At 47.9% G+C, this 24,777-nt stretch overlaps 3 protein-coding genes across 6 annotated transcripts; 1 reads left to right on the top strand and 2 right to left on the bottom strand.

Moving 5' to 3' along the window:
- Positions 1-1,430: 1,430 nt before the first annotated feature.
- Positions 1,431-5,298, top strand: LOC118506357 (calreticulin). The gene is made up of 3 exons (XM_036043369.1): positions 1,431-1,704; positions 1,817-1,921; positions 3,439-5,298. Exons 1-3 carry the CDS (start codon positions 1,626-1,628, stop codon positions 4,473-4,475), a joined length of 1,221 nt encoding a protein of 406 aa, XP_035899262.1. The 5' UTR covers positions 1,431-1,625; the 3' UTR covers positions 4,476-5,298.
- Positions 5,299-7,160: 1,862 nt separating this feature from the next.
- On the bottom strand, positions 7,161-22,109 carry LOC118506355 (CD2-associated protein-like). Of its 3 annotated transcripts, none has more exons than XM_036043364.1 (5): positions 21,478-22,109; positions 20,020-20,800; positions 11,193-11,394; positions 11,009-11,120; positions 7,161-10,936 (listed from the first exon to the last, which is right to left on the bottom strand). In XM_036043364.1, exons 2-5 carry the CDS (start codon positions 20,042-20,044, stop codon positions 8,444-8,446), a joined length of 2,832 nt encoding a protein of 943 aa, XP_035899257.1. In that variant the 5' UTR covers positions 20,045-20,800; positions 21,478-22,109; the 3' UTR covers positions 7,161-8,443. The 3 variants fall into 3 exon arrangements, with proteins under 3 accessions (XP_035899257.1, XP_035899258.1, XP_035899259.1); XM_036043365.1 differs by having other exon boundaries at positions 21,816-22,109; XM_036043366.1 differs by having other exon boundaries at positions 22,002-22,099.
- Positions 22,110-22,734: 625 nt separating this feature from the next.
- Positions 22,735-24,306, bottom strand: LOC118506356 (transmembrane protein 179). Of its 2 annotated transcripts, none has more exons than XM_036043368.1 (5): positions 24,198-24,306; positions 23,858-24,108; positions 23,641-23,784; positions 23,417-23,578; positions 22,735-23,331 (listed from the first exon to the last, which is right to left on the bottom strand). In XM_036043368.1, exons 2-5 carry the CDS (start codon positions 23,965-23,967, stop codon positions 23,055-23,057), a joined length of 693 nt encoding a protein of 230 aa, XP_035899261.1. In that variant the 5' UTR covers positions 23,968-24,108; positions 24,198-24,306; the 3' UTR covers positions 22,735-23,054. The 2 variants fall into 2 exon arrangements, with proteins under 2 accessions (XP_035899261.1, XP_035899260.1); XM_036043367.1 differs by having other exon boundaries at positions 24,179-24,303.
- Between the last annotated feature and the right edge of the window lie 471 nt (positions 24,307-24,777).

The following is a 24,777-nucleotide window of genomic DNA, read 5'->3' as shown; positions in this document are numbered from 1 at the left end:
TAGCTAATATTTTGTATAAAATAAAAGCTTTTTTTCCTTTCTTTTTGTATCATATTGAAATTAACGTTAAAATTAGTAATTTAAGCTGAATAGCTCAAAATATTCTTCTGCCTTGTGCACTTTGCTTGCTGGGAATGGTCAACGATTTCATTCAAAAGATTCTTTCTGGCGATAGTGCTGCCACCTACGGCCCGTAATCCAGTTGGTTCGCGTTGAACCAATCAGCGACTCACAATTGGCATTACCGGTGCCCGATCAGCAAAGTTTGACAGTCAGTGATGGAAGCTCGCCGCTACGAGCTGTCAATTTATTTTATAATTTAATTTAATTTATTTTAATTTCACCAAACTTTTTTTTTGAGACCATTGTTTGAACGATTTTGTCGCGATTTCTCTTCTTCTACCTTGCCACTACAACCTCGAGAGGTCTTCAAATTCTGGATTTCTGTGACTTGATTGTACCCGTAGCGAAGTATTCAGCTCTGTATACGGGGAGGTGGTCTGGATGGGATTTGAACTCCGGACCTGCCTTAGAAAGACTGGCGCGATTTTCGTCATCGCTGTCCACTATCGCTCCACCGGTCGTTGTATCAATATATACAGCCTGATCATGAACGTCGAACGGCAAAAAAGCTTCCACAAAAAGCTCAATCAGTATCATAGCAGTGTTCGAGCTGCCGTTCGAGTAATAACCGGAGCTTTCAATCGACGAATGCTTGACATGAAATATGCTGAAATCATTTTCGTTTACAGCGTTTATTCGCTGCAATCGTTTCTACTTTAATTTGACGATATTTTTTTCTTTTCCTGTATTTTATTTGTACTTTTTCACTGTCTGTAAACCAAATGGTCATGCAGTATTGTTTATATTTTGAGTCCGGTTTGACAGCTCAGAAGCCAGTTTGACAACCAAAACAGCTAAAACAATCGATGTGACATTCGTCGATTCGAATATGTTGGATGATACCAAATTTTCTGACGTTCGATTCGACGTCTCCATTCGATTCGACTGCTGTTCGACGTTCATGATCAGGCTGATAGTCTAGTTCTAACAAAGCAGTCTTTGCGGCCGATACATTAGCAGAGCTGATCGTCACAGGATCGGGTGTCAAATCCCATCTAAATCGTATTCTGAACGTGGTGTTCATAAGCCTAGTAAGCTATCCTATTAAGAACTTTTTTTTAAATTTAGTTTCAGAATAGTATCAAATTTGTACCAATTCATAGCTTAACATGTTCAACAATTTTCCAGCTCACAAAATCCGAAATTGAGGCCGAAAAGCTCACAATCAAACCCACGAATAACTGACAATTGGAATAGTTTGACGCGTCAAATACACACTGCTAATTGACGCTATGTCACCTCATACCTCAACCTGTCAAGTCAGCTGTCAAACGTTACACACCGGGCACAGACGATGCCAATTGTGAGCCGGCGATTGGTTCAACGCGGACCAATCAGCGCGTACCTAGAGGGCAGCACCGTCGGCAAGGGGAGCAGGTTTTGCATAAAACCGGGCTACCTGGTGGTTGTTTATAATTATTCGTTCATCTTGCGTGCGTTCGGTCAGTCTCACGGTGCGTGCGGTGCAGTTCTCCGGGAAGTGCAGTTTTCTACCAAAAAAAATGCGTACGTTTGCGGTTTTATTAGCCGCCCTGCTGGCGGTTAACGCCGAAGTGTATTTCCAGGAAGGATTCAAAGACGGTAAGCAGTGTGCGAAGACCAGCTACCAGTTTCATCCGGCACATCCGGCTATCTATCCCCGGCAAACGTTTTTCTAACTGCATGTGTGCGTCTTCTTTTTCGATTTACACAGATTCGTGGCAAAAGACCTGGGTCCAGAGTGAGCACAAGGGTGTGGAGTATGGCAAGTTTGTGCACACGGCCGGAAAGTTCTTCAACGATGCCGATGCCGACAAAGGTAAGTGGGTGGGTAGGGTAGGCACGGGTGTGTCAGAAGAGAGAGAGGGGTGCAGAAAGCTTTTCTTTCCGCACCGGAGAAAAGTGACAATGCTAGACTAGATCGCAAACACAGCACCGTGCGACGTGTCAGTTTTCCAGAATGTGAATGACCGTTATTCTTGTCCGTCCACCTGCATCCCAGTATGGAAATGGATAGGGGAAAGGGGAGGGGTGAAAGTGTGTTGGTAAAGTGGGTGTGTTCCCCTGTCTCTGTGTGACTGTCTCCCTTGATAAACCACGGTGAGTTGACGTGGAACAACAGAATTGCATAATTTTCCGGCCGTCCACATAGGAAAGCCCAGCAGGAAAATTGGTAAAGAAATGGCAAGCGATGATGCTACTTCTATGGTAACGCCAACGGGTGCGAAAGAGAGAGAGAGCATCACGCATGCATGATGCTTAAAGATGACGGACCCGGCGCGCAGTCGGCACAAATTAAACCAAGAACAGGAAAAACCGGCAAAACATCGCGCTCTCCTTCTCGCCCTTTTCTTTCTGGCAGTTGGATGTTCTTCTGTGTCGCTGTGGCAACGCGGATATGCTTCCTATGCTCACCTCTGTTCACATGCATGTGACGTGTCCGTTCGGCAATGGTTGGGCGTTCCGCATCACGGCGAGGAATGTTCGAGAAAGCCGGGGCCCGTTGTGGGTAGAGACAGAGGCAGCCTTTATCGGTCGGTTCTGATCGCGTCCGATGTTCAAATGGATTTATGATTACGGTTCGATTTTCCATGGCCTTGCATCACAGCACTCTAGCTAGGGGGTGGGGGGGGGGGGGGGGGGGGTAAAGAAAGGCCGTTTCCGAGGGCCGAGTCTCTCATTATTGTCATGATTTTCGTGTGCAAAGGTGTCGATGTTTATCATGTAATGCCCCTGATACTACTGCTGGCCTTGCTCCACGCAACAAGCGGACGGGAACGGGCACGAACCATGCAAAGGATGTGTTTTTCTGCTTTTTTAATTATTTACTGTGGCCACCCGACCCCCGGGCCCGTAGTGTAACCGTCACCGTGCGTGACATCGCCACCCATCGCCAGCCTGCTTCTTGATGCTTTGATGCTCTTTTTAATTGAACGTGTCAGAAAGGTACACAAACGCGCCCGGTCACCTACAGGCAGAAGCCCCATGCTTTGAATATTTTGAGGGGGGGCCAGACAGGAAAAGTGGGTCTAGCTTTTTCACGTTCTAGAGGTACCCACGGTCAAGCAAGAATGATGTGTATATTGAGGTTTGTTTTTATTACTGGCTGTTGGATGTTTTCGTTCTGGTGTACCGTGGAACCGGACCGGCTTGCTTTGTTGACTTATTTTTAACACAACAGTCCTCATTTACCCGCTGGGGATTTTTTCTTTCTTCGTTACCGGTCTTTCGCTTGCGTCGCACATATTGATTGAATGTGTGACAAGATGGTGTTTGTGAATCGCGCAAGACACAAATTCTAAAACAAAATCCCTTTCCGTATTTTGTCTTCGGCAGGTCTGCAAACGTCCCAGGATGCACGGTTCTACGCCCTGTCGAACAAGTTCACGCCGTTCTCGAACAAGGACGATACGCTCGTGATTCAGTTCTCGGTGAAGCACGAGCAGAACATCGATTGCGGCGGTGGCTACCTGAAGGTGTTCGACTGCTCGGTCGACCAGAAGGATCTGCACGGTGAGACGCCGTACCTGGTCATGTTCGGACCGGACATTTGCGGTCCGGGCACCAAGAAGGTGCACGTAATCTTCAGCTACAAGGGCAAGAACCATCTGATCAACAAGGACATCCGGTGCAAGGACGATGTGTTTACCCACTTCTACACGCTGGTCGTGCGCGCCGACAACACGTACGAGGTGTTGATCGACAACGAGAAGGTGGAATCGGGCAGCCTGGAGGACGATTGGGACTTCCTGCCGCCGAAGAAGATTAAGGACCCGGAAGCGAAGAAACCGGAGGACTGGGACGATCGTGCGACCATCCCCGATCCGGACGATACCAAGCCGGAGGACTGGGACAAGCCGGAACACATCCCCGACCCGGACGCTACCAAGCCGGACGATTGGGACGACGAGATGGACGGTGAGTGGGAACCGCCGATGATTGACAATCCCGAGTACAAGGGCGAATGGAAGCCGAAGCAGATCGACAACCCGGCGTACAAGGGCGTGTGGGTGCACCCGGAAATCGACAATCCCGAGTACGTGGAGGACAAGAGCCTGTACCTGCGGGAGGAGGTGTGCGCGGTCGGCATCGATGTGTGGCAGGTGAAGTCGGGCACGATCTTCGACAACTTCCTGATCACGAACGATCTGGAGGAGGCGAAGAAGGCGGCCGCCACCGTTAAGGACACGCAGGAAGGCGAAAAGAAGGTGAAGGATGCGCAGGAGGCGGAGGAGCGCAAGAAGGCGGAGGAGGAAGCGGCCGCCGAGGAGGCTGCCAAGGATGATGAGGATGAGGACGATGAGGATGAGGCGGACAATGCGCTACCGGGCGAGGCGACCGAGGTGGAGGACGAGGGACACGATGAGCTGTAAGAAGGACGGGGGGGTTGGAAGAAGGCGCAACGCTGTCCCACTGGCGGGGGCAGGCGTTTTAACGTATTCCTATGGAATGCGCGGCACTTGAATATAGAATGAACAAATCGACTGCCAACACACATACGAGCGGGATGAGAGACACAGAGACAAATCGACAGACGACAACAGTGCAGAAGGACACGCTCGGAGACACGGATCAAGAGTAATCTGTTTAGCTAGCCGATAGTGTAGTAAAGGTACAGAGAGAAAAGCCAGGGACTGAGACTGTGACTAGCATTTCCCATTTAGTTTCACCGTGTGTGTGCCGGGTACCTCTTGACCGGTGGGGTATCGCTTAAAACCGAGACCGAGCGCCTTTTCTCGACTATGTTCCAATAGTCTTCTCGCACGGGCGAATAAGAATGAGGAGGAGACACGACCACAACGATGTACAACACGACCATTGGCTGGTGGATGTGCAAGGATCATCGAATAATCTCACCTGAGGATGCGGCAGACTCTCTCTCAGCTAGCTGCCCCTCTCAAGGCCCATCGCCTTTGGTCCAATTAAAGTTGTTTCTTGTTTCAATTCCCTCCACTACTGCTAACTAGCAAGGTGAGTGTGTTTGGTTTTAAGTTGTTAAGAACTAGCAGGAGATAACGCGCGCGGTACAAGTTTGTAAAATAGATGAAACGACTCGACAGACAGGACTGACAGACGCGGACGATTACGGTAGAAAAAGCATCAGGAACAACCGGAGAGGTTTGTTGAAGAACATTGTGGTGTTAAACAAACAAAACAGTCAGAAACAATAAAAAAAAGCTTAAAATAAAAAAAAAATGTTTGTAGTCCTTTACTGCTACCTGATTAGCTACGCTTGGAGTTCTCGAAATCTGCCGTGCATGCGGGATCACTTTGAAGATCTAGAATCGACGCCATCTCAGTTTATGGCTACCATGCCTTCCCTGTCCTTATGCAGAGCCGGGGATGATGTACAGATAGGTAACCGCACCTTTGAAGTCGTCCAAAACTTCACCTATCTGGGGTCAAAAGTCAACACCAACAACCACATTGCTGGCTGCCAACCGGTCATAGTACAGCCTGAGGAAACTTCTCCACTCTAAATACCTGTCGCGACGAACGAAGCTGGGACTGTACTGAACATTTATAGTCCCAGCGCTCACATACGCCCCTGAGACTTGAATTCTGTCGAACACTGAATGGAGGAGCCACTACTATGACGAGCTCTACGAGCTGTACGATGATCTCACCATCGTGAATTAGACTTGCCAGGCACCGTTGGGCTGGTCATGTCATAAGAATGACACCGGACGACCCAGCCCGTAAAGTACTTTTAGGCCGTCCACACTGGCATAGGAGGCGTGGTAGGCCGGAACTGAGATGGAGTGATGGCGTTTGATGCTTCCGCCAGGCTGGGCAGACGAAGGCGCTGGAGCATTTTCGAGGATGATGATTGCTGCAGGCCAAGACCGCTAAATGATTGTTGCGCCGAATAAGTTAGTAAAGTAAGGGTAAGTCCCCCCGCATTTGGCGAGTCTAATTAACATCATTCTAGCGACTACACTCAAGGTCTTCCACAAGATGGCGGAGTACGACATCTTCAGGAGCCTCAATGTCTATGAAACCTTGCTGTCTCAGGGGCTTTAACGTCCAAAGGATCGCTCGCAAAAAAGAGGTGTCGTCTAGCAAGAGATTTTGTCGTCAGTATTACACCACTAAGAACCTGTGTCTCAGATGTTCTGTATAGCTGAACGATGCTGGACAGATAGCGAAACGTACATCGAGTGGAGTTGTTTTCTTATTCTTAAGCTTTAACCAGTAAACATAACCGGCTTTGATGAAGAATTTATCAAACTCTGGTGTCCACAAAGATTCGTGATCAGTTTCAATGCAAAGTCCCTCCTTGACATTGAAGAGCTGCTGAAGAACTTGATTCATTTACTCACACCATCTAAGGATTGCCTCAGGTAAATATTTAATTATGGCCATCGTTATTGCGACCAAACACCTAACCTTGGAAACGAATGATCACACCGACTGAACTGGTTCGATCTATGGAGCACGTCTAAAAGACATGGCCTGGTGTCCAACTCGTTTCCAGGGCAACACGGTCCATGGTTGCATCCGATCTCGCTCAGGTCTGACACCCCACTTGATCCAGCCAATGAGCTTGCTGTCAAGCAACTTCTTGGCAGGGCACGGGAGTCCGGAGATCCTCCTACCAAGATCACCAAACAGCTCAGCTAGCTCGTGGTTCTTTCTCCCTGCCCGCACACACCGTCGCCAAAGAATAGTCCTTACCATCCGCCGGTCCAAATTGCGAGTGCATTGGTGTCCTCCGCCAGTCCAGGACTCTTACCCGTGAAGGACTACCGGGCCGTATCAGTTGTAGGAGTCTTCTGGTTGTCAGGTGCTTGTGGAGTAGGCATGACATCTTCTTCTTCCTTGGCGCTACAACCTCGAGAAGTCTCGGCGTGCCACTTCTGGCCTACTGTGACTTAATTTACCCGTAGTACAGTAATCTGTCTGGATGGGATTTGAACCCCGGTCCTGTCATGCGAAGACCTTGCGCCGGTGTCGCCTCGGCCACCTCGGACCGCCCAATGACATCACCGCATGACATCATAACTGAATATTTCGGCACACCGCAGAAGAAGAAAAGAAGGAAAACTCACCACCAATGGGAATGTATGCTCCAGTTGCGCGCTTTTCATACTTTTAATGTGATCCTCGTTCTCCCGCGGGCTTAAGTACAACTAAGGTATCGGACTACAACTATTGCTACACGCTACTGCACCATGCTGGCTGGCTGCAGTTCGGCCTCCCAGCACAACACGGCGGGCACGGTTACAGTAGGTTACGGATTTTCTTTTGCGGTCCCACATTAGCCCCAGATCGCGTACGCTCGATCGCGATCGGGCATGCTTAATGGTAAATGACGAAATGCAATATGCCTGCCCGCTTCTACCCTACATCCAGCTACGTTCCTATCGATGACCGCTTGCGGGTTGTGGTTCGGAATAAACGTTTTACGTCTTGCGGGAGGAATCGTGTCACTAACTATGTGTACGTAATTGTATGCGTGTGATTGTATATATATATATATAAAAGCAAGCCACAAACCTCAACAAATCCGTACCGGGTTCGTACCCAGGGGTTCGCTCTCTTTCATCGTTATATCTCAGCTCTCGTTCCAACGTTTAGTGTTATGATGATGATGGGGCCGCGACCGAATTCGTCGTTCCGATCGACCCACCTTTTTTTTAGTTAGTTTCAATTGCTGCGTGGTTGTTTTAGTTGTTTGGGAATTGGGTTTTCGGAACCCTCACTAATCTTTCCTTCCTGCGGGTGTCAATACTTATAGGCTTTAATGTATATGTCTATATATAGTATCCGTACGGTATTTGCTATCGGTAGTAGTAGGCTAGAAAAGCAGCGATTGGAATGATTGATAGGAAATGAACGTTAGCGCGCTTACGTTACTACTAGTTACGGGCGTGTGTGCGTGTCATCCACCGGTCCACACACTCGAAAGAAAACCGATACTCTTCGGTAAGTAGAGGGTTAATAACTGATAATACCTACGATTCTGTTGCGTGCTTGCGTCTATCGCACACTGTACACCAAGCATTCCACACCTTTTGAATGGCATTGATACACACACACTAGCGCGTACCGCAAACATAAATTCTAATCCACAAATACGGGTCCCAAGAAAACAATTACTAAATCCGCCGGATCTACGGCCTTCCGTTTGTGCTTCTGCGACAATCCGATCTCTATACGCCCTCCCTACCGTAACTATTCAATTCACCTGTACACGAAGACGACGGCCATCTTGTAAGTGGCCGCCACGCTTGCTTTGCTAGCAGCAAATATGAATAAAATGTAATACTAGGCGCGAAAAAGCAAAACAAAAAAAAAAAAACCGTTCCCACTTCCGTTAGGGAGGTTACTCCGTTCATCATACCTGCGTGACGCACTGTGCATACTTTTCTAGCTCCCGCTGTAGCGTCTTTACCTTGTCCGATTCGCCGCGCAACAGCCGCGTCAGCTCCTCGATCAGCCCGTTCTGTGTCGCTAGCTGGCGCTCCATCCGGTTCACCTTCTGCTCCAGCTCCTGCACCCGATTGCACACGTTGTCCAGCGCGACGGGGGTAGCATTGGTCGATTCGGCTGCCACCAGCATGGTCGAGGTGGGCGCGGGTTTACTCGCACCGGTGGTCGTGCCCACGATGTGAATCGTTTTGGCATTGCGGTTCTGGGGCGTCGGTGAGATGCTTGTGCTCCGGAGGTTCACACTGACCGGGCGACTGTTTGGCGCCGGGGCGGCGGTGGTGGTGGTGGCGGCCTTCGTTTCCGGTTCATGCGTGCCATTGTTTTCGGTCACGGCCGACGTGCTGGAAGAGACCGACCCGGTGGACGAGGAGGAGATGGCAATCTTGGTCGTGGTGGTTGACAGGGCGGACATCGATTTGGTCATCGCGCTGACGCTGGACGGTTCGACGGTGGCGGGAAGATGCGGTTGCTGCTGCGCACCGGAACTGCTGACGGTGTTCGCTTCCTTCCGATTGCAGGACGCAATCAGATCGAAGGAACTGTTCATGTTCGTGCTGCTGGTATGGTTGCCTTCCGACGGGACACTCGTCGTCGTGGCGGATCGTTCCATTAGCCGGGCACGGACAGCATTACCACCCGTCGGCCCGATCGGTGGTGTACCGGTAGTGGTGGTGGCGCTCGCATGGAATGATTTCGAAATGCTCGTCTCCTCCTGCTGACTGGTTTGGGATGACGAAACGACGTGATGGTGAGCGTGCTCGGGTGATTTGCTTTCGGCTGCGGTCGTCTTCTTTGCCTGGCTCGCTTTCAGCTCGTCCATCCACGGCACCTTGTTCTTCTCCCATTCGCGCGGTTTCGGTACCTTGGGCAACGATTCCTCGCCGTCACCCTGCTGCACGGTGGCGGAGTTCGAACCGAACGGCGCGTTAGCCATCAGGTCCGGCTTTGGACTGTCGGCCTCGAACGAAAGCGACAGTTGATTGAAGAGGCCCGAATTCCCATTGCTCAACGAACCACCGTTGGCCGTAATGCTTCCGGTTGCGTTCGGATCGGTCGTAATAATACTGCTCGGCGAGGAGGGTGGCCGCCGTTTCGGTGCCTTCGCTCGGTTCGCTCGCATATCCTTCAGTACCGAGGTGCCCCGCTCCACGTGGCCCAGCTCCACCTCGATCCGCTCGCCAACGATCGACCGATCGCCGTTGTCCGCCACCTCCGACCGCGCCCCTGCCGCCTTGCTACTGCCGACCCCGTCCCGTTCGTCCACCGGTTTGTTGTCGCTCTTGTCGATCGACGGTCCGCCCTTCACCTTTTGCTTCAGCCCGGAAAACAGATTCCCCGTTACGCTCGTGATGGAGGGAGACTTTTTGATCGGCACCTGCGGCTTTTTACCCAGCACCGGGGGTGGCGTTGCCTTCTTGTCGTCCAGATTTTCCAAACTTTTGCGTATCTCGGACGTTTTGTTTTCCAAGCTTTTGCGCGGAGGTTTCTCCGTTACGAGGCCGCCGCCGCCGCCGCAGGTCGTCGCCGGTGGTGCGGCACTGTCCGTGGTCTTGCTTTCGAGTGACTTCCGGTGGGCGGCAACGCTGTTGTACGTCGGCGAACCGGTCACCGAACCAGCGCCACCACCAACGCTTCCCACACTGCCGGTCGATTCGTTCAACGAATCCTTCGACCCGAAGCTTTCCTTGCGGTAGGCGGTGGTCACCGAGGAGGGGGAGGAGTTGGACGTTTGCTTGCCAAACATTTGCATCTTGCTCGCTGCGGGCGGACGGTCCGGTTTGGGTACGTGCAGTGGATCCTTTACCGGCGACACTACACCCGGATGGTGTAGACTGCCGGTGGCCGCTGCACCCGGCGTACTGCTGGCAAGCGATCGAACCGAGGCCGATATGTGTGCGGACGACGATTTGCCACCCTCGGGCGGGAGCAGGGAAACGAAATTGTCCGGAAACACACCGACCCGACCGCGCAGCTCACCCTTCCACCAGCCTTTATCGGGCAGTTCCTTCGAGAGGATCGTTATGATGTCACCTTCCACCAGCTTCAGCTCGTCCTCGTTGGCAGGTTGATAGGCGAACAGTACCTTGCACAGCTCGCGCACCGGTTTCGGCGGCAGCGAAGGTGCATCGTGGTGCCGATCGAGGTCCTCCCGCGAGCTGTTCAAGCTGGTGCGGCTTTTGTTGAGGCTGTTGTTTTTGGAAAGGCTGACGCCTAACGAACCCGCCGACGGACCGCTAATGCTGCCAGTGCCATCGATCGCTGTTACGCCCAGCCCGCCCACGTTGCCACTTTTGCGGCTGGACGATTTGGGCGAGACGGATTCGATCATCTCTACAAAGTTGGACGGAAACACACCGACTCGCCCGTTCAGCTTGCCGCGCCACCATCCTTCCTCGACCTTAAAAGTAAGCAGCGCGTGTTATAATTTTGCTGCGGCATAGTGCACACAGTGGCTTTTGGCTGTACTTACCTCTTCGAAAAACTCGATAACATCACCAACCGCTAGCGTTAGTTCGTCGGCTTTGTTCTCCTGGTAGCTGTAGATGACTTTACACCTTCGATTCAGCGTCGCACTTTTATCTCTGGAAGCAGACGGAGAAAACGGCACCGTTACACGCGTTAGGGGAAGTGGTTGGAAAAGCGACCGTGCATACCTGAGCACGACCTGCGTCTTGTCCTGCGATTCCAGCACACGGACAAAGTTGTCCGGAAACACGCCGGTACGTCCGGTCGCGACCAGTGTGCCCTCCCACCAGCCACCATCCTGCACCTTGATGTTCGTTATGATGGCACCCTTTTTCAGCGTCAGCTCGTCCGGTTCCTTGGCCGTGTAGTCGAACTCGACGACCGCGCTCACTGAAAGTAGGACAAAGGTTGCATCATCAGTCGCGCTCCGGTGTTTCCTCTTCTGTCTGGTAGAGTTTTAAAGTTACATGGTTTCGAAATTCAACCAGAGCATACCGGTTGGTGTGTACTTTACTTTGGATAGGTCTTATTCGTCAGATTGGAATTCCGCACGAGACGCGCGGATATCTTGGGCAGCGGGTTAACCTATATAAACGTATGTCTATTGCGCTATGGGCGAGACACCAAACGGCTGCGATCAGTGACAGTGGAGATCGTGCTGGCAGCGAGTCCGCGCCTTTCGATCAGGCACAAGAGTCTTGACGAGCTCGCTCTCTTTCATGTTGTTTTCTGCCTAGTTTTCGAGAGCCCGGGAACTGCTCTGGAGACGGATATATGTATCTACACCGTGGAGACCTTCCCCGTGATGGCCAGAAAGTGATGACAGGGAGGGAGGGAGGAGGGGGGGGAGACGAGATCGTGGTTGTTTCACTTTCCCTCCCCGGATTAATGCCACAGTGTAAACGGCAACGCACGCTGGTTGGTGTGCCCTGTTACAAGGTTTGGCCTGGTTGTTGGTCTAGCCAAACGGACGAAGCAAAAGGTATGATGATGGTGCACGCGAGCCCAAAGCCAACCAGCTGCAGCAGCACAAACGTTAAAGATCAGACGGTGATTCTAATCTGTGAAGCCCAGCCTATACCGGGTTCATTATACCAGTTTGAGGGGCTTTATGCATGAATGATTCACGCCGAGTTCGGGTCGTGCCTTGTGCATAGTATTATCATAAACGTGGAGCTATATTTTGTTGGCTGTTCTTGAAGCTTTAAGACAATTCCTTCCATGCTAGAGACACTCCCGATTACGCCATTCGTGTACGGAGCGCCCCGTGTAGTAGCAAAGGCAATAGGCAATAGCAGAGCTCACACACCTGAGATCATCTCATCTGTGGAATGGCCACAGTCAGCGAGAGTGTGTGCGAGAGTGAACCCCGTTTCGAGGGAGAGCACACACGATCGAAAGAATTGAAAACAAAACATAGAAATACAACAGCAACAACAAAAGCAGCGCGACCCTTACCGCGGGCATAACCACAGGAAAAAGGTGAACAACCGCCAAAGTGGTGACCACCCTTACAATAAAACACACACACACACGTGCGCGCCTTTCCTTCGCGCGATCTCTCGCAGTCTCTCTCTCGCTCTCTCTCGATCATCATCTCGTTTGGTATGCTTCAAAGTCGAAAGTCGTAGTCGTCGATCTTTCAACCGAACAGCTTCTCCACTTTTAGGCTAACTTCAACACACAACCCCTGGATGCAAACGACAGCTAAGAACGTAAGCCATAAACATAGCTAAGCGACATTGCGAACGGGAATGGTTGGATCGATCATGTCGTGGTAGCTTCACACTTCTTCGTCCAAAGGGCAAAAAGTGACATCGTTGCAAATGCAGCAACAACGGAAGCTGGAGGCACGACTCTGCCGAGGCCACTCTTGGGACGAGGTACGTACCCGGCCGAACCGATCCCAGCGAATGCAGGTTAAAGCAGCAATCCACTGCGGTGCGGTGGAAGAAGGTTTATGAAACACTTCCTCTAACAAACCACATCGTCATCAGTCACTATATAGTGGCGCGATCTTGTGGGGGCTCTATGCATTGCGACATCGCGTACACATTAAATGGAGGAATGTGGCATTTGGTTATGGTGCGTTATAGTTTTGACCAACCAAGTGGCTAATATTATGAATATGTGGTGTGACTTTTGATAGGGAAATCTAGTTATAGTTGAGCTGAGTTGACAGATAAACTTGAAATGTGATGTGAATTCTTGTGACATCAGCTGCGTAATTACGACAAAAAGAGCGAAGATATACTGAGGAAACCAATAAAACCAATAAACAGTTTAAATACAGACTTGTTACGCATGGCCAGAGCCGTCAAATTTAGCGGCTACCATTTTTCGTGCCCTGCAGTTGAGATTTTTCACACCCTTATTTCTGTCAGCTCCCGACAACGTAAACTTCCCGCTAAAGTGCCATCTCAGATCTCGTTCTGCGAAGAACCGACACTAGCGCCAGTCTTCTCACGGCAGGACCGGGGTTCAAATCCCATCTGGGCAATTCCCTCATAGCAAGGACTAACTATCCAACTATGCGGTATCAATAAGTCTAGTAAGTCAGAAATGGTAGGCCTAAGAGGTCGTTAGGTCAAGAAACAAAAAGAGAAGAAGATGTTCCTCTAAGGTCATGGCTGCAATTGCTGGCTAACTAGCTTATTGATACCCCGTAGTTGTATGGTAGATCATCACTACGGAGGCACAGCTCCTATGTCGCCTCTTCTACTACCAGAGGCCGTTCTACTAGGAATATGTCTGAAGATAAACCAACGATCAAGAGCTAATCCCAATACGGATCTTACTATTATGTTGGCTATTCGTCGACTAGTGACAATGGTGCTTTGAGCTGATCTTTCACAAAATTTATTTACTTGTTGTTGAGGAGCAAAGTTTAGTTCATTGAGCTTTCCAGGTTTCTTATTGATCTCAACATTGGCATTTTAAATGGCAGAACACTGTAGACTCTTCTTCTTCCTTGGCACTAACAACCTCTTAAGGTTTCGACATGCCTTTTCATGCTTTCTGTGACTTGATTTTACCCGTAGCAAAGCAGTCAGCCATGCGTACGGGGTGCCGGTCTGGATGGGATTTGAACCCCGTTTGTACCGAGTGAAGAATATCTTGGGATCTGCTCGAATGTATCAAACATTCTCTGACGTAAATAGTATTAATGCTAAACCAAAGCGATCAACCATCGTATCAGATAGCATTATGCAATGAAACGTGGCGCTGTAGATGACACCCAAAGCAAGTAACGTTAGACGGGTGGGCAAGGCGACACCTAAGTCAAATGGTCGCTGATAAAGTGATACATCATCCAGCCGGTTGGCCCTGAAACCGAAACAGGTCCCGCGAGCAAACTGGCTAGTGTGGTGTGTGATCATCAAATAAGACACACAACAAACCAGAATCGCGCCATGGATGTGGGTGATGATGCACGGTACGTTTGCTTTCAGAGCAATAACGCCAACGACAGAGGGAAGACGAAGGTTGTTTCCTTCAAGCTCTCGAGCTTGAACGACCATGGGATCATCTCGCATTGCGAAAAGTTTGATGGAGTACTGTAAGAATAAACTTCATACGACTTCACCAGAGAATGAGGGGACTGACGATCTCCAAGTAAATCGCCATCTTTTAAACAGGCTATTTGAGACTGTTACTATCTGGGAAAACAATATCTGAACGTCTGGAAGAATTAAACTTTCAACTGCTACACATCTAGACATCTCTTCCTCTAATAAAAACATAACTTCCAAAATTCCTTTTTCGTAAAGCTTTAACGCGTGTCCGAACTGTAACTACGGGAATGTGGTGGGCCTCGGGCGGTCGGCTCGGGCTGGTCACCTGCAGTCCGCTGAAACGAGACGGATCTCAAGCGCATTGTTCGTATGCAAATTGGTGGCCATAAATTTGTGTTGCAAAGTTACACATGACTCATCCGGGCCGACTCACCCCCGGGAAGCTCCCCTGGCCCTATGATGGTGAGTATGTCAGTATGCTGCTGGTTGCATATGTGCGTGAAGCAAGCGCACAAAGAGACTCGATCAACGACCAACAAGTCGGTATGAATTATAAAATTGTGACGAAACAAAAAAAAGGAATGAATCAACAGTGAACGACGACGTTCGTTCTCCTCTTTCTAACGATCACTATGCAGTACCTGAAGCATTAAAGTTAAAGGTTGGTTGATACCAACTTAATCGATCGCCGTAAGTCGTACAACATCGATTTTGGAAACAATAGGAACGCGGCGGCCCAGACTTGACCGCGGCACAGATAACAGCGATAAGATAGTGGGTGCTCTGAATGAAGGGATGATTTCTTTTTTTTGATACAGGGAGAAATGTAACATTACCCACCGATTACTATTTTACGGCCACCAACAATGATCGCCTTTTCCTATATGACAAACAACAGCACAACAGCGGCGGTGGCGACAACAGCTCAAGTGTGATGATTTTCCAACTGGTCTGTCTCATCGAAAACCATTACGTTGCCTCATGAAAGATAATTTGTTTTGCGGGCGATTTTTCCACGTGCGATGTGATGTTTCCCCCATTTTTCTTTTGTTAAACTAAGTCAAAGATTATGAAGAGAAATTATTCCAGCGTAAATTGGCCAAGGTTTCGGTTTGCTATCGATCGATCGATCGGGAAGGAGAAATTGTTGGAAGAAAGCAACGATAGTTTGGCCTCTAACTTTTGCTGATAGAAACATTACGGATGATCATTAATTTCTGGGTTTCTTATGAATAAATGAACGCCTTTTGAACTGATGCATCATTAATTGTGGTGTAGTGCTCTAGCTTGGAAAAAGGGAAAGGGCGTGTGTTATATAAAGTAAAATTGTTACTAAATTATGATACAGAATATTAAAGCTATTTCTACTGCCTACAGTAACATATTAAAAGAACTGCCGTTCCGTAACGGAGGTTTGAAGAGCTTTTGTTTGGTAATGTCCATATCGAAATCTGACTGAGAACATGTTTTGTGAAGAGTCATACACCGAACGAGTGGCAAACTTGGGGGAAAGAATGTGCCGAAACGCTAAATCCCCCTGAGCTCTTAAATACGCACACAAAGCATAAGAGGAGCTCAGGGAAAATGGCAAGTAAAGGCCGCGCACATATGACGCCTCCCAAAAGCATGGTTTCCGTACGTGCAAAGAATGTAATAAGGGCAGGGCTTTCCTAGCGTTTCGGTGTAACGAGCCGCATAGAAATTTCTTTTTTTTCTTCTCAAGACCAAGAATTACTAGATGACATGTCATATAACCTTCGATCAACTTTGATTTGGACATAAATTTGTACAACCTTTTTTAAAAAAATTAAGATGATTTTGAGGAAAAAAATTTAAGCGACATTTAAGGCTGACATGACTTTGCAGACATTTTTTGTAGTAATGGACAGTAATGTTGCTTGAAGAATTAAATGTAAACTTCTATTTTTTCCGTAATTTAACAGTCTGTATTATTGATCAATATTTCTTCTTCCTTGTCACTACAAACTCGAGAGTTCTCGGCCTACCATTTCTGGCTTTCATTTAATTAATTTTACCCGTTGCAAAGAAGTCAGCCCGGAGCACGCGATCTGGATGGGATTTCAACCCCGTTCCTGCCGTGTGAAGTCCGACGTTGCTGTCGCCTCGGCTACCGGGCCGTCCCAATTAATGCTTCTACATCTTTTTCTTTAATCCTTTTACTTTTCTTTTCCAGCAATGTGCAATTCTACCCGCCATCCTCAATTCTGCCGTTTTGATGCATGTTTGTTGAACAGTAAACAGTAGAATTATTGTATAAAACATTTTTTCTGCATAAAGGCTTTTTAATAACTAGTTTTTTTATGACTTAGGGTGCTTTTAACGATTGTAATTAGAATAGCTAAACAAAATATTCATGTAAAGTCTCAGCGCACCGCAGTTTGATGAAACCCCTGCAATGGCGTTTGAGGGATTTGCTTTCGACCAAAAAATAATATTCTTCGTCATGCCGATAAAGCGGCACCTCTTGTTTCACTGAAGATAACTCCGCGAAAGCTTCTTTTTTATTTTAACTCTCTCTCTTTCTCTCTCTCTTGTGCCTATTTTGGACAAATTATACAATCATGTGATGGAGCGTTCGGTTTCGAATTTTTTCTAAACACCACGCTTTCCACGCGGGGTTTTTCCGTAGCAATTTTCCGACTGAAGATCACAACAATATTATGTGATCATATGTTTTGCTTCCATAAAGGTAAATAAACACACACACAATAAATTAAGACCGGGCGGGAGATGGCGGAAAACCGAAATAAATTGCTGCCCATAAATGGTGTTAGTCCGGTTGATATAAAATTAAAAACAAAAAACCATGAATCATTGCTTCACGATAATTCGCTCGCATGGTGAAAGAAAAAGAAATGTTTCCATATTGATTGAAAGCGGTCATAATAGTTTGTGATAGGCGCGCCACGGTCTGGACCGGCTAACCGTTGATGGCATTGCGAGCGCAGGTGATTTAATAGCAAAATTTAATTGAATACTTAGTAAATGGTTCTGCTGTTTCCGAAAGGGTTTCAAGTTGTGCCCCTTTTGCAAGCTGAAACAAAGGAGCAGCCAGCAGAGAAAAAAAAATACAAACGGAAAGCAGATAGGATAAATGATAACACACCAAACTTTACAGCACCACTGCCCGTCGACTGTTATTTTTGCGATAAAAAGCACTTACAACATCCGCTTTTGCGCCAGAGCAAGACGAGTGTGTGCGTGTGTGTACTAAAGCGCACCACCAGCCGCTACAATAATCTTATCAAGCGTTGAGCGCGCGATGACGCGACATCCTCGCGCAAGTGTGTACCAGCAGAGAAGCACTAACTTTCAACACACAACGCACCAAAAAAAATAAAACAACCGGGAAGTTTGACCAACCGATCTCTGACACATCGGAAGGGCTTCACGGAGCAGTAGGACACTGTACCATACAGACAGCCGCCCGTTAGTGTCTGTATGCGTGAGTGTGTGTGCCGCCATAAGCAATAGAAGTGTGGCGGTTTCTTCTCCACATGTAATCTTGAATCTTGGGTGTGGCCGCACGGATCACCGTCTGGCCTAGATTCTCGCCAGACCCGCCAAAGGGAAGGCAACCTCGGGCAGGCATATGACAGTCAGTGAAATCGTCATTCGATTCACAGTTTCATATTGAGTCATCCTCCGAATGCTATACTCAAACGGGCAGGGGGGAGGTTTTGGCCTTTTTTAACATCTCAATAAGATGACACGTTCACTCCCACGAGGGAGAGAGAAAAAAAACAGAATGACAACTAATGCCCAACTACACGTATTTACTGCAGGAATGTAATTCTATATCGACGTAAAGTTAATTTCTATTGATCGGACCATTTTTTCGTTCGTTTGCAAGCCAACCTCGACTGTAGGACATAAAATGGTGCTAACAGCCACCATCGCTGGATGCTTATATTCTTGGACATCCCTCTCGGTTCGGAGAATTTAGCACTGTGTCATGCAGCCCCTTCACAAGAGGAAAAATGTTGTCCTATCGGCCGAGAAGGGAAAAAAGGGAAAATACTGCCATCGTGCTTTCCGTTTTTCTTGTTCCGGAGGAGACCGGTAAACGGTAAGCAACCAGTAGTGTTGTAATTGATCTATTTCCATTTCTTGCCATTCTTGGTCAACGTGTCGAACTCTCGACAGGATATGGCACTTCAGCATCGTCAATCGGGTTCGGTCATGTGTGCCCTGGATTTATCCTTTTTCCCATTCATTCTCCTTTTCTTCTGATAAACGACACTTTGATGATTTTCCCTAGAGGATGAGTATCAGTCTGGAGGTATAGAAAAAGTGTCAAGAAATTAAGGGAAAACTTTTCGCCAAATACACCGAAAAGCTAGTTGAAAATATTGATCTTCTCCTGCTGCTACCCATCATCCGGTCATAGGGAACGACATTCGCAATGGCATTTGCAAAAACCCGAATATACACGGATTCATCTTCAGGGGGCAGAGAACAGTCTTGACATTTTGTCTGACATTTCCCAGTACCGATTTAGGTACTCGGTACCCGCTACTCCGATGAATGTAGGTCAGTAGATTTTCCCTCGGTCTGCAAACACTCCTACGCAATCTCCCCTTCCCCGGAACTTTTAAACCGAAAAGCCGTTCGCCGAAAGCAGGCCCCCGGGAAAGGCTCGGTAGGTTCGTTGAACTTTTGACAGGTTGCGGTGTGTCCTGGGTTCCAGGATTTTAGTATGGTAGCGAAAGTAAATGTCAATATACTACTACACCACCATGGCAACAGTGTTGGGAAAGGTCATTGAAGCGGAAGGTGGTCGGGCATCGGTGTGCGTATCCCTTACACCGTTCCCGGTCAAACTAGGTCAAACGGAAACATCATGAAACAACACACACCGAGGACATTCATAATCCTTTTAGTGTTGCTATTTTCCCTTCTTTGGCGCTTGTCACCACCACCGTACACGGAAGCTATTAAGTTGAGTTAATTAAAAAACGCCAAAGGGTGTGTTCGTCCATTGGACCATTGTTCGGTGGAAAGCTTGGACGGATAGTAGATCCTGGATAGTAGGTATGATTTCTTGCAGGGCGCGAGGACATAGTTAATTGTTGAATAATGGTACTCGCACACGTCATTTGCATATCCCATACCGGATACAGTCAAATTGACTACAAACAAGGTATTTTCATTATCATTCGGGCCAAAAAAAAAATAAATTGAAAAGCAAACATCACGCACCTCGGTACGCAATTATTTGTCGATCTAGTAATCATAATATTGGTCACCTTGCATTTAACCGCGCGTTGCGTTGGTTTCCCGACAAACACCACACGCACAGTGGATGAGTAAAACAGATGATTCACCCTATTGCAGATACTACCGAGTAATTAAATCACACGCGTACGTGTACTTTTCTCAGTTGTTTGTTGAGCCTCTGTTTTTCCCGTTGATCTTCTCCCCGTTTGCAAGATTCCTATTTCCAAAATGTGCGAAACAAAGCATGCATGTTGCTTACCTTCTGGTTTGGATAAATGGTCCATCGTGCGTTCGTTGCGTGCAGTTCCGGGGATTTGGTGCTGGAGCTCGGGCCCGGAAAGTGCAACCAGCTCTACAATGTCACGTATATGCACCCAACCACCACACGGTCGACGGTTAGGTGCGAGCCCTAGCCGCCACACGGGACGGGAACCACGTTCGCCGTCCGGGGGGAGATGATATTTTCACGATCACACTCCACACACACACACACGCGCTCGGCTGTGTGTTAAACGGGAGCTTTTCCTGTGTGTTTGTTCGGTCGGGGAGTTTTGTTTTCTTTGCCCGTTTGGCTGGCTGTTGGCGAAGATTTTCGCTTTGCCTACCCGATGCGCTCCGGTGGATAATAGCCGTGGACCCGCAGCACCGGCCCCCTAATGCCGACAGGAAGGCGCGGATAACGAGAGTCACGGGGATTGTTTCGGTGTCCCGCACCGAAATGATATTATTAAAAAGGGTGGATCCGGTTGGATTGGGTGGTCGGAAGCGATGGAGGGTGGTGGTGCTGGTGGTATGCCAAGCAGGCTGGCAGCCACATCAACCGACACAGACGGCAAACAAGGGCGGAGGAGAGAGTGAGAGAGAAAGAGAGAGAGAGAGAGAAAGGGAACGAAACGGTATGTGTGTGTGCTGTGGGCCGTCTTCGGTAGGGTGTTTGATGTTTTCACTTTTCACTTCTTCAATTTCAAACTCACACATTCACTAGCACTTCTTGCAGGCCGCATAGCAAGCAGTGGGATGCCCGTCGTGTACCGACGCCGCTAGAAAAGCCATTTGAGGTATGTATAATGAGATGAGGGCTCTTTCTTCGCTCTACAGCACCATCACATATCGCGCATTAGAGACGTCGTCGTCAACCCAAGGGCGCACACACGATGGCCCACATACGTGCACACACACGCGCACACTTAGCAATCGCTTTCCGCTTTAACAACCACCGAACCGCGGTACACCGTGCACCACATTCGCTATCCGCGGACCGTACGTGTGTATGTCCCACCGACGACTGACCACCACCAGTCTTCAGGATTCGGGTGTTGGCGATTCACCTTATCGCTTAATCTTTTCCTGATGCACCCGTCCGCACGGAGGCACGGGCAGCCTTAACCGAGCTTAGTAGCGATCATCGTGTAAATTTGCAATTTTTTAAGCGAATGATGATGTGGTTCTTCCCTTGGTCGCGCTAAAAGGGTCTGACGGTTTGCTGCGATTGATGTGATTGTGATGAGGGTTTTACACTGGAAGGCTGGAAGGTCCTCTGCGTTGTGTTTCGTTTTCGGTGTTCCGAGATTGACACTTCCGATTCACGCTTCTCCCGCAACCGGAAATGGTACTGAACCGGGTGCAAACGATACGAGGCCGCCGTATGCGACAGGTCCTTTTGCGCTATTGCTTGTTACTCCCAGATCGGAGCAAAAATGGATACCAGCATACTCACTCCTCTACCCAACGCGTACACATAAACACACACGCACACACATACTCGCGCACAACTGCACAGTCACCATAGCAAGCAGCGAGATCGCCGCAGTTGACGTTTTTGCTTCTTTCTCTGTCGCCCCGTGTCGCTTTCGCCCAGTTGCAAGTGAAAGACCTGACCTCCTTTGCCGCAGTATTAGTTGCAATAGAACGGTTCGGTTCCACCCGAAAGGAACCAGCTTGCACCGGAAAGGACCGATGTGTCGTTACCGTTTGCCGATTAATACGTTTTTATTTACTTCCGCCGCAGAAAAACCGCAGGGAAATCCCGGTGTGTGTACACAAATAAACACTCACTCACGCACACGCACGCACGCAGGTAAGGTGCCACACGCTTGGTTCTGCACAGGTTAAGCCTCCCGTTTTACGGGAAGAGATTTGAGGAGAGTTCCGCGGAGAAAGGATGTGTTCTCGGACCACAGGAAAAAGAAAACGGCTGGCTATACACACGCCCGCGAGCACCTGACGAGCCTCCTTACGCACCAGCTTTTGTCTCGTCTGTGTCCGTGTGCGTTTTTTTCGCTGTTGGGCTGGCCAGCAGGGAACAATCAGCGTTTGGGTTGATGTGTGCAAGACGCAAGGTCGTGTCATGTAACTAGTTTGACAGCTTGCTTCACTGTGGGATGGTGGAAGGCCCATGTGGTTTGACAGTTTGGCAGAAGTTTAGAGTTTGTTGACAGTTGGGATCGGTTAAGTTGGTAGGAAAATAAGTTTGCGAAGTTTTTATTGTGAAAATATAATAAATTCAAGCATTTTTGCCGTTTAAGTTGAATGTTTAAAAACTTCGAAGATTTTTTCGAAGCCGGTGAGCACGTGGCTATCATCGGAATGTTCTCAAAAGCACTCATTCGAGCTCATGGAATGTTCTGCCATATGCCATACCATAATGTAAATTTTAAAACAATCATAATTTTCCCAAACTTACCTAAAAAGTTTCATGGCGCTGACACACATCGTAATCTACCACGAACGTGATGCCCACCAAACATTGGACCGCATGACTCATTACATTTCTGCCAAGAATGAAAGGCTTGTTGAGTATGAATAAGTCTTGCCTATCATCTTTTTCTTATCACCTAATTTGTAGCGGGCTGAACACAAACTGCTCTTAAATTGAAATGAAAAAGTTTCCTAAGCAAGGGCTTCCGACTAATCGTTAAGCTTAAATTTAAATTCGGCATACGTTCAGAAGATTAACATAATCCACAGAATATCATAGTTTTTTTTTCTTGTATTTATTTTTTGCTAGTTTCAAATTTCACTTTTCCACCTTAATTCAAAAGAGTTATGGAATTTCGCTTCGCTGATTGACTTTAGTAAATGTGCGATAACAGGTATACCTACATTAATCGAGTAGAATATTAAAAATAAAGCTGTATACACCAAATACGATGATAGTAATGTAAGGAAACAATATCTTAGTTGATGTTTTTGCTTATTGGCTACCAATTTCCATTACCTTCCATCCCATCTGGACAGCCAGTCGTACTGGTTCACGGGTGACGCGGGAAAAAAAGCCAACAGTGTATTGCGTGTTTAGTTATCACTGAGCGCTCCCGATGGGAGCTCGGATGTTGTATTGCGATAGACCTCCTCGTTTACTAAACGCTGTCGCTCGATGTACATTGAGACGCGAATGTTGCGCACCTGATGGTTGTTGATGAGTTTTAACAAGGAAAACACTGACAAACCGACCCAGGTTGCGAACGAGGCCCAGGCACCGAACTGTGCCGTGCCCATTTCAATGTAGAAACCGGAAGTTTGAATGTTAAGTTCGACGTTGGTAATGTTCTGGCCATCCGCAATTTCGCATCTAGTGTAGCAAAGATTATTGTTTGAAAACACGGTTAAAATGGAGTTAAAGCAGCATTTCCTTATGAGACACTAGACAAACTTACGAAGGGAAACGGGCGGTCATTTCACCGCACCAGGCCATAAAGCCAAGAGTAATAATGATAGCGGCGATCAGAGTCATTGCACAGAGCGAAATGCTGAATACGACGTCGAAAAATAATCCCAGAAAGGAACTCTCTAGCTCCCGATAAGCCAGTACAGCCATCCTGAAAGAAACGAAACGAATACAGATGCTAAGCACAACATTATGCCTTCGGTATACACCAACCTGTAGATTTGGATTCCGGCAATGATGAACAAGCAAACGCCGACGATGATAGGATAATTACAGTACGCTTCCGAGGCCCATTTTACATCAAAAAGTCCATCTTTCTCTTGCCAGGTACCGGTGGTAAACAGTAAGCAGTGGCCGCTGCAGAAAGAGAAATCATGAATTATTCACCAGGGAATCACCGACGCACGGGAATGAAGCAACGACGACTCACTCGAACGATCGTACGTGTATCGCGAGCGGTATAAAGATACACATGGACAGGATGAATGCAAATACATGGCCAGCGATTTGGCTCAGTATCAGGACGTTAGAAAGGGCCATTTTCCTTATGGCGCATTAGCTACCCAGCCGGTTGCAGAATTGATATGCAGGATTCGATAAGCCGTTTTCTTCTTCCTCCCGGGTAGAGGCAAACAACAGAATGACCCGTTTTGGATGGTCCTGTGTTGTTTGTTGGTTGCGCTAGTGTAAAGACAAACCATTAATAAACATTCAGACGCTAAATGTTCTACTATTGGCACGAAAAACATACAAAAATTCACTCAATTCACCTTTGTTTTCAATACTCCCCCAGCACTATCGTTTTTTTGTAAACAATGATATTTTGACAGCCCCTATTGAACGCGCGCTACGTTTACATCGTCGGGTTGCATACTGCTCTGGGATTGTTTTGCTGCCTATCTACAGGGGAAACATACAAATTTGTACAAATTATTCAAAATCTTTTCACGAGAAAACGTTATTTGTGATTTCCTTTAATTTGTTGCGTTAGATTTGTTGTACTATTTTAAACATTACGATGGTATGTGTAACTATAAGTAAAATAAAAAAATAAAACTTGTTCATCTAAAAAAAAACACAGATAAACTAGTCTATCCGTTCACTACAAGGTCGATAAATGGCGGGTTTCAGAACTCATCCAATGATCTTCTCAGTAGTTATCTTTAATAGACAAAGTAACAGATTTTTACGGACTTTTGAGTAAAGTAAAGAGGAGATTCGATCCACCATATTTGACCGAGGCAAATTTAATCGTGAGTTAATTGTCCAACCACTCAGAAACCTAACCGGTCAAGTGATCTCGGGTATGGAGCTGCTGGTTATTGGCCTTCAAACAGGAACCTTGATCAA

The sequence above is a fragment of the Anopheles stephensi genome, chromosome 2 (genome assembly GCF_013141755.1).
Source record: "Anopheles stephensi strain Indian chromosome 2, UCI_ANSTEP_V1.0, whole genome shotgun sequence".
Taxonomy (NCBI): Eukaryota; Metazoa; Arthropoda; class Insecta; order Diptera; family Culicidae; genus Anopheles; species Anopheles stephensi.
Note: the sequence above shows the minus strand (reverse complement) of the source record. Positions and strands in the feature narration are given on the sequence as shown.

Bases quoted from the DNA above. Each gene is read 5' to 3' on its own strand.
- LOC118506357 (XM_036043369.1), top strand. From the start codon at position 1,626: ATGCGTACGTTTGCGGTTTTATTAGCCGCCCTGCTGGCGGTTAACGCC. The intron at 1,705-1,816 runs GTAAGCAGTGTG...CGATTTACACAG, and splicing joins CCAGGAAGGATTCAAAGACG to ATTCGTGGCAAAAGACCTGG. The intron at 1,922-3,438 runs GTAAGTGGGTGG...TGTCTTCGGCAG, and splicing joins CGATGCCGATGCCGACAAAG to GTCTGCAAACGTCCCAGGAT.
- LOC118506355 (XM_036043364.1), bottom strand. From the start codon at position 20,044: ATGGACCATTTATCCAAACCAGAAG. The intron at 11,395-20,019 runs GTAAGCAACATG...TCCTACTTTCAG, and splicing joins CCATTTATCCAAACCAGAAG to TGAGCGCGGTCGTCGAGTTC. The intron at 11,121-11,192 runs GTATGCACGGTC...GTCTGCTTCCAG, and splicing joins AAGACGCAGGTCGTGCTCAG to AGATAAAAGTGCGACGCTGA.
- LOC118506356 (XM_036043368.1), bottom strand. From the start codon at position 23,967: ATGGCCCTTTCTAACGTCCTGATACTGAGCCAAATCGCTGGCCATGTA. The intron at 23,785-23,857 runs GTGAGTCGTCGT...CTCTTTCTGCAG, and splicing joins ATACACGTACGATCGTTCGA to CGGCCACTGCTTACTGTTTA. The intron at 23,579-23,640 runs GTTGGTGTATAC...CGTTTCTTTCAG, and splicing joins GCCGGAATCCAAATCTACAG to GATGGCTGTACTGGCTTATC.